General features: G+C 38.2%; 1 protein-coding gene across 1 annotated transcript in view; it reads right to left on the reverse strand.

The window, feature by feature from the left end:
* Positions 1–1,467: 1,467 nt before the first annotated feature.
* The window catches only part of IFT57 (intraflagellar transport 57), a 69,603-nt gene continuing 56,148 nt past the window's right edge, over positions 1,468–14,922 (reverse strand). The window contains exons 7-11 of the mRNA XM_068982309.1: positions 8,099–8,170; positions 6,706–6,837; positions 5,335–5,397; positions 2,713–2,779; positions 1,468–1,759 (exon numbers count right to left, since the gene is read on the reverse strand). Of these exons, the coding sequence (XP_068838410.1) occupies positions 1,581–1,759; positions 2,713–2,779; positions 5,335–5,397; positions 6,706–6,837; positions 8,099–8,170 (513 nt within the window). The 3' untranslated portion in view covers positions 1,468–1,580. The remainder of the gene's footprint in view (positions 1,760–2,712; positions 2,780–5,334; positions 5,398–6,705; positions 6,838–8,098; positions 8,171–14,922) is intronic.

The raw sequence follows: 14,922 nt of genomic DNA on the forward strand, positions 1-14,922 counted from the left end.
TTCCAGGGAAACTGCTGTTAAGTTTGTGGGTCCAAAAGTTAGGTTTTGGTCTTTCTGTTCTGCGCCTCCCAATGACCATAAAGGAAGGGAAAAATGTGGGACTTCATTTCAAACTACCTATTATCGGAAATTAAATAAACTGACTTTGCCATTGTATTGATTGCCATCCTCTTGAGTAATGGGCTTCCCTGATAGCTCAGCTGGTAAAGAATCTGCCTGCAACATGGGAGACCTGGGTTTGATCCCTGGGTTGGGAAGATCCCCTGGAGAAGGGAAAGGCTACCCACTCCAGTATTCTGGCCTGGAGAAATCCATGGAGTGTATAGTCCATGGGGTCACAAAGAGTCAGGACTTTCACTTTCACTCTTGAGTAAAAGAATAGTTTATGCATACTGATTTATCTAAATATAATCTTAAACTAGAAAGTTTGAAAGAAAAAGATTTGTGTGTGTGAGGGTATATATATGGAAAGTAAAAGCTAAAACAAAGCAGGGTGGAAATAAAATAATCAAATGAAAAATAAAAAGGGGATTTTATTTTTTCTGTTATATATATATACATATATACGCATACACACACACAAATATAATATTCTAATCAAAATTTATCACTAGATCCTTGTTTCCCCCTTATTAAAAAAAAATAAGTGTGGACTATCTTCTGGTTTGAGCACATTTCATCAGTTTCCCCCAGTTCCAAGTCTGGTCACTCTCATATTGCTTATGTCACCAACTTAGAAATCCCAGATGAGAAAGTTGCTCAGTAAGATGTGTAAATAAAGACCGCCAGTACCAGGAGGCTGATTGTGACATGACTTGATATCCTTCCTTCTGCTACAAAATGATTCTTTAGTATATCTGAAAAAAGTAGAACTGAGAAACGTATACACCTCTTTATTCACTACAGGAACATAATCAAACATGACTGAAATATTTATTTTCTATCAGGGAACCTTAGATCATAGTAGATATAAAATCAGTTTAGTCATGAAATGGTCATGGTAAGTAATAAACTTCAAATGTTAATAAAGATACTAAAGTTTTATTCTTATGCTTTTTAAAAAAAATGTAATTTTAGGTAACCATAAAGTTGAGGCAAGGGTAGTTTGGAATTTTGGAAAGAATTCCCAGCCATTGCTGGCTGCATCTGGGAGCAGAAACACTTCAGATCACTGTGTGTGTATCAAATGGAAGGGGCCGGCTTATGCCAAAGGTCCCTGTGCTGACAGCAGCAGCAGCACCTGCAGAAAGCATGGGTCCTACCCACTCTGCACCACGTTCCTCTCCCTCAAATGCAAGGAACCATAAGAACAGGGAGCCACCAGGTCAGGGCTTTACTATATGTAATGATTAGTGAAAGCTGCTTTGAAAGTGAGAATTTTAAATTACTTTATTAAATATTATATTCAATTTAAAAGTTTTGACCATCCATAATCATCATGATACAATATGTGTGTATATATGTTAAAAAATTCCCATCAACATGCTTGAAGAGGAATAACTGTGCTTTGTAATCCATGCAACATGAAATATGATTTTCTATAAAAAACCAATAATCAGAAGCATGAAAAATGGTACGTTTTAATAAGAGCCTATTGCAGATTCTGGAATGACTGTGGCATGCATGTCTCTTGTCATGTTGGACTTTTCCTTCAGTTTCGACTGGAGTAATGTGTGTTCCACAACACCGATTCTTATGTCCATCTGAACGGTTTCTTGCTTCAGCTTCGTTAAGCTCTGTTTAATCTTCACCAGAGGAGCTGCAGAATGAAAATAACATGGAGTGAAAATTTTCATTTGGAGTATCAGTTTATTACAGAATGGTATGACATTTTCCTCACTTTGTCTTAAGCCAAAAATAGGGTTAAAAACATAGCCAACAATTTACTGACATTCACACAGTTTTGCTGTGGCATTTTAAACACCTGAAATTTCTAGGCTGGGAAATGATGTAGCATTTGATATACTGAGGCTGAACTTCTTTTCTAGAGGAAGAGTTGCTAAAGGGGTATATAATGATTTATTCAGTATTTTTTAATGGCTAGTATATCTAAGGAAAAAAGGATACTATGGGAGAAAGGAGATTAAAAAAGGGATACAAAGGGAAGAAAGAATTACTTTGAGACAGAGCTAATGGGCTCATTCAAACATACTGCAAACCCTCTATACATCACCTTTTGAAAGATTACTCAGTATATACCATTAGAAATCTAAAAAACCACCAGGCCATGTCAAAGTAACTAGCTCACAATGGAGGATGATTACTGTCGGAATATTAATTCTTCCCTGTCTGACCCTTGCCCATCAGGCCTACTGGGGGTGAGTGAAAAAGGAGTCATCACATCACCACCTACACTGAGTGTTTTTGTACAATAAAATGGAATGATGAATCTCACTGGATGAAAACAGAACAAAATATTACGTTTTTAAACAGGCATATCAAAGTGTATATTTCAATATTTTCTACCTATTTCTGAACAGATATAGTTTGAATAAAATCCTGAATGACAGTAAAAATGACTCTTCTCAGCTCATTTATAAGGAAGATAGTATACTGATTATCAGACATCATTTTTGTACCATGTACCCCTCCTTCAAACAAATTCATTTTAAAAAGGAGACTTCCTATTTATTAATACCTTCTTAAAAATACATTTCTTAAGGAGAGACACTTCTTTTGCTCATTTTCTTCTTAAAATTAGTGTGTACTTACCACCGTCAGTCATACTGCTGCCTTTTTCTTCCATTTCTTGTTTCACCTTCTCTAGCTCTTCTGTAACCTTTCATTGAAAACAAAAGTTCTCATGAGCGCTGGATTTTAAAGAAACTTCCAAATTTTTGAATGATGTATTAAGACAAATAATTCAGACATAATACACACATAAAGGGATACAAAGATATTAGCAGTATCCTGGACATAATTTGAACAATAAGATAAAGTATGCAGACATGCTAAGCTTTTTATCTTCTAAGCGTGCTCCTATTGTTAAACATCCCCAAATTACTTTCTCATTAACTGTCTCAAGTTGTAACAGATCTAAGTTGTTTTTTTTTAGGCATTAGGCACTCAAGCTTTGCAGTTATCTCACAGCATCTACCATGCAAAGTCTCTAATGACTAGTTATTAATTAAAATACCATAAACATCCTAAAGGCTCTGCTAATTCTAAAGATTTACTAGGTATCTTTCTTAATATTATAATTTTGTAACAGAATATGCCACCTCTTCCACTATAGGACACTAAAAATAACATTTATGCCATATGGCTATATGTAAAAATATTCTAACTGCTTTATCCAAACCATGAACTCCAAGAGGCATATTGTGCTGTTATACTGGCCCTTATATATACTCTACATCATACTCACAATTGTACTATAGTCTCTGTTATTAGCAAAATTCCAAACTAGCATTAATATTGGTAGAGAGTTATCACCTTTAAAAAACTGAAAAAATTTTGATACAATCTAGAACCAAACCATGGAGAAGGCGGTGGCACCCCACTCCAGTACTCTTGCCTGGAAAATCCCATGGACAGAGGAGCCTGGTAGGCTGCGGTCCATGGGGTCGCGAAGAGTCGGACATGACTGAGTGACTTCACTTTCACTTCTCACTTTCATGCATTGGAGAAGCAAATGGCAACCCACTCCAGTGTTCTTGCCTGGAGAATCCCAGGGACGGGGGAGTCTGGTGGGCTGCCGTCTATGGGGTCACAAAGAGTCAAACATGACTGAAGTGACTTAGCAGCAGCAGAACCAAACCATAATTATTATAACTTAGTAGTCTTTATTTTTTATCATACTGGTGAGTAAAAACTTCCTTGGGAATAAAGTGCACATCCAAGTAAAGCAAATTAATTTTGTTCAGGCATCTGAAATGTTACAACTGGGGATAACTACATACTCCAAAAGAACTAAATGGTTCCCTGGACTCCCTTCCAGTGTTAATTTACCTAACGTAAGTGAGCACTTTAGTTCTGTATAATGTTTTATCTGCCTAGAAGCACCACAGGACTAGAGTCTAAATATTTCTAAAGTAATATTCTTATTATTTTAAAATAACTATTTACTCCTCAAATAATCTCCAGGAAAAAAGCTTAATTCTACTGCATAGAATGTGTGTGTGCTGTTTGCTCAGTCACATCAGACTCTTTGTGACCCCGTGGACTGTAGCCCACCTCCATCCATGGGATTCTCCAGGCAAGAACACGGAAATGGGTTATCATTTCCTTCTCCAGGGGATCTTCCTGACCCAGGGATTGAACCCACATCTCCTGTGTCTCCTGCACTGGCAGGTGGATTCTTTACCACTGAGCCACCTAGGAAGCCCACTATGCAGAAAAGTTTGTAACAATTATACTTGAATGTATCCAAAGATAGTCTTAGACTTTAGTCCCACACTGGCTACTGATTTTGTCAGGCCTTTGTTCCTCTCAGCTCTTCAGTGAGAAGCAGGAGTATATATTATATATATATATATATATATATATATATATATACACACATATTTAAACATAAGACCTAATACATCAAATATAATACATGTATTATTAATATAACTAATATATATTAGGTCTTCCGTCTCTTGCAAAATGATGAAAGTAAATACAACAATGTATGTAAACATTCTAAAAACTCTTCTTTTTATACTATTCTAAAAATAGTCTAAAAATCCCTTTAGAAGGGAAAGGGTTAAATGCCTGTCTCAGTTTCTGGACAGACAAATAGGATCACATACAAGTTATCAACAACAATCATTAAAAAAATTATATCTTAAATACTAACATTAAAATTTACTATAGTAGCTCAGAGGTTAAAGTGTCTGCCTCTAATGTGGGAGACCGGGGTTTGATCCCTGGGTCGGGAAGATCCCCTAGAGAAGGAAATGGCAATCTACTCCAGTATTCTTGCCTGGAGAATCCCATGGACGGAGAAGCCTAGTAGGTTACAGTCCACAGGGTCACAAAGAGTCGGACATGACTGTCACCTTTATAGACATTTAAGTAAATACTTTACTCTTCTATATATTAATTATAATCATTATGTTTTTAAAAAGATTAAGGAAGGTTATAAACGTGCTAATATCATTAGCATGTTTTACGTTACATTTAGTAAAACAATTTTAGGTATTTTGTGGAAATAAGTAGGTATATAAATACCTAACTGATTCACTGAAAAGAAAATTTAGGGATTTTTCTCCTGACGAAAAGGATTTAGAGCCACAGGAAGCAATTACTAAAGTAAACAACCATGGCTGTAGCAGTATTAAACCATCCATGGCTGTCAACAGCAGGGCCCTGCTGACAGGTGAGAATTTGGGTGAACACAGTGTGTACCTCAGACAGGATTCTGGTCCTTTCAGTTACTCCACCGTTTCCCTGCTGGTAACGCTCCCTTGCCTGAGGGAGAAAACATTTTGTTTAATGGCAAAATCAAAACAAGCAGATTACTTAAATATGACCTCTTTGTATTCACAACTTCTGCATATCACTTTATGACAACCCCCTTCCTTGTCTGTGAATACATTTGTGAAAAGTGACATTTTAACAGCAGCTATTTGAATGTCCCTAACGGGCACCATGTATTTAATGAAAACACTATATAAGGGTGAGCTACCTCAATCACCATATACTGACTGTGTAACACACAGGGCCACAATTCACAATAAAAATCTGTCCCCAGCCATTCCTAAACAGTTTAGACAATGGCTCTTGGTTGATCTAATCTGCCTGCTATGCGGAGAAAACTCATTCTCAAAAACAACAGAACATCAGAATCAGTAATTAGTAAGATTTAACAGGCAGTATGACAATATAGAATGTGTTCTTGGGAACTTATTTAACAATTATTTAGTGTCGGTGTTTGAGAAATACAGCGTGGCTTTAATCAGAGACTTTTACAGCATTTTAAAAGTAAAAAATATCCATAAATTCATGTGTATATGTGTGAACAGTTAATTAAACAAACAATAAAAAATGTGAAGGTTAGTTTCTGCTTCGTCTTTGAGAACTCCTAAAAGTATTAATACAGAAGTATCTCCAGTTTATTCCCATTCTTTTCTCCTTCTAACTTTGTCTGCCTTCAACTGACATCAGTGTGCTCTTAGTGGTCTTCCTCAACATCAGGAAAGTGGGGAGCATAAATCCCAGAGAAAAAAGCCTTTAGATCCCTACCGCTGGAACAAAGTGGGCTGCTTTCAAAGGATGAAGGTTTTTATTTTTGGTTGAAATTCTAAAACGTTGCAAGGATCAAAAAATGTGCTCATTTAATTAATTAAACTGCTGTCTTTGAATGTGTTTCACTTTCATATCCCTGATTATGTGGTTGTAAGCCATTATGGCAAGGCTGTCTTTTCTCCCTGACACATGTAAATGCATACTCTTACTTCCTCCTACTCAGACAGTAAATTAACAGCAGACTTAGAAACAAAACCAGGTGTCCTGACACTCTGTTCCTTTTCTAAGGAATATATGACTTCTTTTACTACAATCAGATGAAGAAATGCATTCTAAAGACTCCTAGGATGTCATTTCTATCACTCTAAAATGGAGATGACAAGTTCCATTTGCTTCCGAATGCGGGCAGAGAATTATTGTGCTGCTGTCTGTGAAAAGTACTGCATGACCCTCTAGAAGAGAAGTGCTGTGCCAAGTTTAGGGATTAGAGTCATGACCTGGAATGAGCCCCAGGTGTCACTCTTCAGTTACCTCACTCAGCTGGGCTTGAGCCGCGCGATACTCCTGAACCAAGTGCTCGAGCTGATTGTTGATGTACTTTTCTCGGCTGCCAATCTTTTCCAGAGTCCTGCTAATTTCATTATGAAGTCTGTCCAAAAATCCCTAGAAATTTCATAAAATTTTAATAGGCAAAGAACGCACAAATATGTTTTTCCAAAGTAGTTCTAAATGGGTTAAACCTCTGTTCAGCCCACAGATTCTTAGTTACAAATGAAAAAGATGAAACAGTTTGAAATTTTCAGTAACAAAAAAGTCTGCAAGGAGAATTATTTTAGTCACACTTTGCAGAATGTTAAAATTAAAAAGCACCTGGTAGTGTTAGTTGATGTATTTGTCCTTATGCAAATCCAAAATGTGTGTGAGTGGAATTTGCTTTAAAGTTCACAATCAAAGTAGGTAAGGGAATAACATAATTTTCTTATAAGCACAATTCAAAGATGACTGGAATATTGCAGCTGGAAGTAGATCATTAAACTTATCGCTCTAGTCTGCAGTGACATCACTGGGTGACACAAAAAAAGATGCCAGTTTTGAGTGGTATCCAGGGGGAAAAAGGGGTTCTATAGCAGATTCATACTTTGGCATGAGCAATCTTGCTATGATTGAATTGTGTTTTCCGAAATTAATATGTTGATGTCTTCCTTTCCCCCATCTTCCCTCAAGTGACTGTACTGGAGCCTTTTAGGAGGTGATTTCGATTAAATGAGGTCATCAGAGTGGAGCTCATGGAAATGGTGTTGTTATAATATGAGGAAGAGACATCATAGCTCTCTTTCCCCATGTGAGGACACAGCGAGTAAGTGGCTGCATGTGCGCCAGGAAGAGAGCCCTCGCGCAGCCTGGTCACGCTGGCATCCTGATATCAGACTTCTGGCCTCTGGAGCTGTGGGAAAATAAACTTATACTGTTTAAAACCAAACCAAACCAAACTTATAGCTCCAGTCTGGGAACCAGAACCTTACTGCAGCTTGCTTCCTTGCGGTAGTCTCCAAAAGTCCCTATTACTGGCAGGGCAGTAAGCCTGGAAGCTGTAGGTTCTAGGCATTGCTGGCCTGGCGCTCTATTATTCTTTGGGATTCCAAGAGGAAAGAATGATGAAATGATTCTAACACACCTACATATATAAATAAACTATCTAAAGTATGCAATAAACTATATATATACACATAACACACACATTTTAAATAGTTACCTTTCTTTAGTTGGTTTAAATCGTAGGGCTGTTGAAATATAATATGGTATATTTGATCAGTAAACTCCTCAAGGGTAAGGACTGGGCCGTTTTTCTTTCATGTCTTCCCTTAACAGGTACTTCACAGATGAATAAATGGACTCACGGACTCATCTGAAGTAATTCACATACCTTGGTTTCCTTTAGAGCAGATTCAATCCCACTTTTGTGCTGGTGCATTTGGTCAACATGGATTCTCCAATCCTATAGGGATAACAGCATAGAGGAAGAAGTGAAAAATACATTTCCTTCTTTCTTCTACTTTTTTGAAGCTGTATTCTTTATTTTAATTACTTTGGTTGCTGCTCTGTTTCAGGTAGGAGAGGCCTATATATAGCTTGCAATCAGATTATAAAGAAATATGTGTAGAGCACTTCAGGATAAAAGGTTCTAAATAAATTTAAATTATTTTATGTGTTCACAGAGTGATGTCTGACAATTTGAATATAAATTATCCCTGCACTGCTGGTGGTTAATATTTATGACTACCCATCAAAACGGAAAAAAACCCTAATTACTAGAAAAGAAATACTTGTTTAAACAGTAACAATTATATATAACAGAAGCAACTCTGGAATCAAGTTTTTATTCAGTTGCTAAGTCATGTCCAACTTTTTGTGACTCCATGGACTGCAGCACCCCAGGCTTCCCCATCCTTCACCATCTCCCAGAGTCTGCTCAAACTTATGTCCATTGAGTCGGTGATGCCATGGAACCATCTTGTCCTCTACTGCCCCCTTCTCCTCTTGCCTTCAATCTTTTCCAGCATCAGGGTTTTGTACAATTAATTGGCTCTTCACATCAGGTGGCCAAAGTACTGGAGCTTCAGCTTCAGCATCAGTCCTTCCAAAGAATATTCAGGGTTGATTTCCTTTAGGATTGACTGGTTGGATCTCCTTGCAGTTCAAGGACTCTCAAGAGTCCCCTCCAACACCACAGTTCAAAAGCACCAATTCTTTGGCAGTCAACATTCTTCATGGTCAAACTCTCACAACTGTACATGACTACTGGAAAAAATCACAGCTTTGACTAGATGTACCTTTGTCAGCAACAACTGAAGTGACTTAGCAGCAGCAGCAGCTAGGTTTGTCATAGCTTTTCTTCCAAGGAAGAAGTGTCCTAATTTCATGGCTGCAATCACCATCTGCAGTGATTTTGGAGCCCAAGAAAATAAAGTCTCTCATTGTTTCCCCATCTATTTATCATGAAGTGACAGGACTGAATGGCATGATCTTAGTTTTCTTAAGTTCTTTTCTTTCTTGAGTTTTAAGTCAGCTTTCTCACTCTCCTCTTTTACCTTCATCAAGAGGCTCTTTAGTTCCTCTTTGTTTTCTGCCATTAGGGGAGTATCATCTATGTATCTGAGGTTGTTGATATTTCTTCCGGCAGTCTTGATTCCAGCTTGTGATAGATATATCCATTCCAGCATTTCACATGATGTACTCTGCATATAAGTTAAATAAGCAAGGTGACAATATACAGCCTTGACATATTCCTTTCCCAACTTTGAAACAGTCTGTTGTTCCCTGTCTGGTTCTAACTGTTGCTTCTTGACCTGCATACAAGTTTCTCAGGAGGCAGGTAAGGTAGTCTGGTATTCCCATCTCTTTCAAAATTTTCCACAGTTTGTTATACGCACACAGCCAAAGGCTTTAGTGTAGTAAATGAAGCAGATGTTTTTCTGGAATTCTCTTGCTTCTTCTATGATCCAATGGATGTTGGCAATTTAACCTCTAGTTCCTCTGCCTTTTGTAAATCCAGCTTGTACACCTGGAAGCTGTTGGTTCACATACTGCTGAAGCCTAGCTTGAAGGATTTTAAGCATTACCTTGCTAGCATGTGAAACGAGCACAATTGTAAGGTAGTTTGAACTTGTATCATACATCAAATATTAGTTTGTCCCTTGAAATTAAAATGGGGCTCTCTTGTTTAGACTTCAGAGTCTCTCTCTTAAGAAATCTCTGTAATGATTATTAGAGTTCATATATTTGAGACATATTCTACTACTTCTAGACTGATCTAAATTTATGTGCATATTTAAAATCTATCACAACATTTTAATTTCCTAGAAGAGATTCTCAAAATTTTTGATTTATATTACTAAAGGTAACAACTTTAAGACTTGAAAAATATTCATCAGATGAGAAAAAATATTAAGGTGAGTTGAAGTAAGTGATGGGGCCAGGCTATCCCTCAATCACACATACCTTTCTGCATTTTCTCCCTTCCTGCTCCCGTTTTATATCTACACCACTTTATGAAGGAAAAATTCTTTTGTGAATAGTTCTATTCTAATGATTTCTTAACTTTGAAACATGTGTCTGTGATTATATGGTAAAAAATCCTTGGGTATTTCACACATATCAATTATGAAACTACATTACATCTGCAAAGAAGCTCAAAGAGCATCTAGCCTGACCTTCATCAATTCACAGATAGGCAAACAGATGCTCAGTGACAGAAAGGGCCACGTCCAAGGCCCCAGAGGTAGTGGTGCTTGTGGATCAGAAGCCCAGGGTGCTAATCCCCACACAGTATCTTTTGGCGGTTCAGAGTTAATAAAAGGAGAAACTGGCTGCTTGACACCAGTGAAGGTGCTAGTCAAAGAACTGTTTGTCGCTCAGCTATGTCCAACTCTGCGAACCCATGGACTGCAGCCTGCCAGGCTCCTCAGGCAAGGACACTAGAGTGGGAAGCCAGTCCCTTCTCCAGGAGATCTTCCTGATCCAGGGATCAAACCTGGGTCTCTTGCATTACAGACAGATTCTTTACTGCCTGAGCCACCAGGGAAACCCTAGAGCAGAGAACAAACAGCACTTTGCTGTGTCCTTAAACACTTTTTCTGTCTCATGAGTGGAAAGTATCTCAGAATACAGAGCGTGGAAAGAACCTTGAAGATCGATTCACCCATCTAATAGTCATCTAGAGCAATGCCTTCATTTTATACTTGAGGGGACTGCTGATGACCTATGACTATGGCTAGACAGATGTGACCAGGAAACAGGCCCCTCCAACTAAGCCAGTCAACACAGGAAAAGAGAATCAACTGGCTGACCTCCTGCAACTAGACCTAATATGGTTAAGTTTAAAAATGGAAACCTGTTAAGCTCAAGCAAGCATTTTGATGAAAGATAATGAACCTAACAAGTATCATTATAATAATTTTGTAAAGAAGTACTCATCCTGCCTGATTTAAAAATAAATGTTAGCTTAATAAACATCAGGCTCAAGTATTCCTATCAGTCTCTGTCTCTGTCAATAGATATATATGTATATGTGTGTATATATATACATAAATGTATAAACATACACATATATTTACATATACATTTAAAATTTAGTGTAACTGGTGTTTAAAATACTTTTCTGTTCTACTTTCTTCTACCTAGCATTGTTTTCTATCCAGCAAATGTTTAAAACATGGATTTTTTTTCATGTTTTGATTTTCAAAGTATTTTGAGAGAAGCAAACATGCCTGACTCATCTGTGCATAACGATGACAACTTACATTGATGTTAAGCTCCATGGAGGAGCTGGCATTTCATTGGAACCTTGAAACATGAGTACTAGCATTTCAACTTGCTGAAAAGGAGGGGGAGAGGAACAGTATTTTAGGCTGAGGGAGTAACAAGAACAAGGGAAAACAGGAAAATATATAGAGAACAGTAGGCCAGGCTGGCTAGAATATAACACACAAAGTTCATAGGGTGGGTGGGGTGGGGTGGTTGAATCACAAGGAAACAAAGCTGGAGATGGTAGGTTAAATTAGATCAAGGGCTTTAATTAAGGAGTGTGGATTTTATCTTGTAGAGATAATGGAGAGCTATCAAAGAGTTCTGATTTCAGTTTTAAAGACAAGTCTGTGTTTTGAGAAAGTAACAGAGTGAAGGACCAATTAGAAAGGTAAGAGATTGAAGGCTGGTAGCAGACCAATTGGAGAAGGCAATGGCAACCCACTCCAGTACTCTTGCCTGGAAAATCGCATGGACGGAGGAGCCTGGTAGGCTGCAGTCTATAGAGTCACGAAGAGTCTGACACGACTGGGAGACTTCACTTTCACTTTTCACTTTCATGCATTGGAGGAGGAAATGGCAACCCACTCCAGTGTTCTCGCCTAGAGAATCCCAGGGATGGGGGAGCCTGGTGGGCTGCCGTCTATGGGGTGGCATAGAGTCAGACACGACTGAAGCGACTTAGCAGCAGCAGCAGCAGGCCAATTAAGAGGCTGTGGGAAGCTCACTGACAGATTAGCAGGGGTTTATCAGAGCAGTGCTTGTAAGAATGGAAGGGAAGGGGTGGATTCCAGGGACACTGCAGAGACAGACTACAAGTATTTGATTACTGACTCAGGGGAAGTGTGAGGTGGCTGAAGAGGTGGGGGGGAAGTAGACAGATGTCTGCAAGGTTTCTAGTCTTAGGAACTGAGAGCATAGTACAATCACAGTGTGACAAGAACAGAATGGATTTCAGGGGGTCAGAAATACTGAAGAATTTGGTTTTGGACTTTCTAATTTGATAAGCTAATGGGACATTTGTGTATTCTTATTGCCTTTTAAAGTGGAAAACTAGTAATGATCTATAATTATCTGCCAGGCAAATTTGAATGCTTGTTTTCTTAAGATCTTTGAGATGGACACATTTCCTGACATACAACTATTTTTATAAAAGCCTTATAAAAGCGTTCTTACACTTTAACCCAGCAATTTCACCTCTAGATATTATTCCCAAGGAAGTAATTGGGGATACACACAAAGGCCAATGTATAAGCTCTGGGTAAAATAGCAGAACACTCTCTAAATATCTAACAGTAGAGGATGATTTAAACTAATTCTGCAACATATATTTCATTCCTAAAAACAATGTAGTATGATAACGTTTTTATAAAGCTCAAAGCAAAAATCAAGGATGCACTATTTGGAGATGTACACACATGTTGTTGTGTTAGTCACCAAGTCATGCCCGACTCTATGTGATCCCATGGACTGTAGCCCACCAGGCTCCTCTGTCTGTGGAATTCTCTATACAAAAATATTAGAGTGGGTTGCCATTGCCTTCTTCAGGTAATCTTCCCTACCCAGGGATCGAAGCTGGGTCTCCTATATTGCAGGTAGATTCTTTACTGAGCCACCTGGGAAGGACACACACATATGTGAAAACACTAAAAAAGAAAAAAAAAAAAAAAGAGGCAGCAGCAGCTACTGGCAGTACACAAATCAGAGGACAGTGATTACCTGTGGGTCAGGGGGTGGGGAGGGGCAGCAGCAGGGCAGCACATGGACAACTTCCAGGGTACTGTAATGATCCAGTTCTCTTTCAGGTTGGGTACTGGGTTCATAAGTGCTTATCACTGGATTTTAAAATTCCATATGATTTCATAGTCAATATATAATATTGTATATTAAAATGTTAAATTCATATCAAAAATATTTCATAGAAAAAAAAGCCTGTTTTTCACACATGTAGCATACAATAAGGTGGAAAAACACTGCCAATAGAGTATATTCATTAGTTGTCCACCCAGTAAAAATTAATCTCTGTGTATATTTTTATGTGTTTATTAAGACAGGATTTGAATATTGGTATTTTAAATTTCTTCCTCATTCTAATAACACTTTCCCAATTTCCTATAAGAGAATCTTGTCACTTTTAATCATCAGGGGAAAAAATGTCAAAAACTTCCTGGGTGCCCAAAGACATTTCTGAAAGGGGTTTAATATAGCTATAATAGAGGATATAAATAATTGTACTTGTAACATTTTAAAAACATGAATGTTCTTGTTTAGTTGCTAAGTTGTATCCAACTCTTTTACCCCATGGATTGTAGCCCACCAGGCTCCTCTGTCCATGGGATTTCCCAGGCAAGAATACTGAAGTGGGTTGCCATTTTCTTCTCAGGGGATCTTCCCAACCGAGGAATTGAACCTGTGTCTCCTAAGTTGCAGGCGGATTTGTCACTACTGAGCCATCTGGGAGGTCCCAAAACATGAATACATAGCTTTAAAAAACTACAACTGAGAGAGTAAAAACTTTAGAAAGGCTAGTGGTAAGAATGGAGAGTATAGGTTTCAATGATATGTTAGGATCTGATCCTCCAAATAAGGAACAGTAAGAAGAACTGTTAAACAATAGCAGCAATTCTTAAGTAAGAGAGAATCCATTCGGTTATGAGGCACTTTTAAACACTTCTCTTGTCTGAGACTCACAACGCTTGAGAGCACTAGTAGATATTCCTTGTCCCTTCTTTTTCACCGCTATTCGTCCCTGTAATAGGGTTATGTGACTTGCTGCTGGTTGTAGGAGAAGTGCACTTCACTGCTCCAGTCATGCTGGCCTTGGCCACGTGATTCTCTTTGGCCAGTGGAATGATGACGGACAGGGCCTACGCCAGGACTGTGCAGAAGCTGTAAGAGGTACTGTCAACTCACCTGCCCTTTCTTTCAGCCATGATAATAGGCAAGCCCCACAAAGGGTTTATCCTATAGGTCTGGGAATAAGAAACATGGAAAGCAGCTGGAGCAAAGCCACAGCTGAGCACACATCGGCAAATGCGTATCTTGAATGAGAATAAATGTATGTTATTATTGTTGTAAACCACTGTGATTTGGGGGTGGTTTGTGATACAGAAATCTGACTATATATACGTAATTTATAGGGAAGAAAAGAATCAGGCTAAACGACCTTTCCGAAGTTTCATGTCTGGAAAGTGGAAATCATTCCACACTGGTGCCTCTTCCACATACTATATGCTGCTTTTCTTTGTCATAAAATGAACTACCAGAGAGTACTTAAGGTAAACCAAGATTTCTTTTTGTTACGTGTCAAGTGAGATCGCATGGACTACGAGAGGTTACTGGTCACCTATTCCAAAGTGCTCCACGTGTGTCTATTAAGCATCATTTATCATAGCTATTGAAGGTGACCTTTTCATCTAATCTAGCACATTTCTTCTCTCTATG

This window comes from Capricornis sumatraensis, chromosome 1, assembly GCF_032405125.1.
Source record: "Capricornis sumatraensis isolate serow.1 chromosome 1, serow.2, whole genome shotgun sequence".
Classification (NCBI taxonomy): domain Eukaryota; kingdom Metazoa; phylum Chordata; class Mammalia; order Artiodactyla; family Bovidae; genus Capricornis; species Capricornis sumatraensis.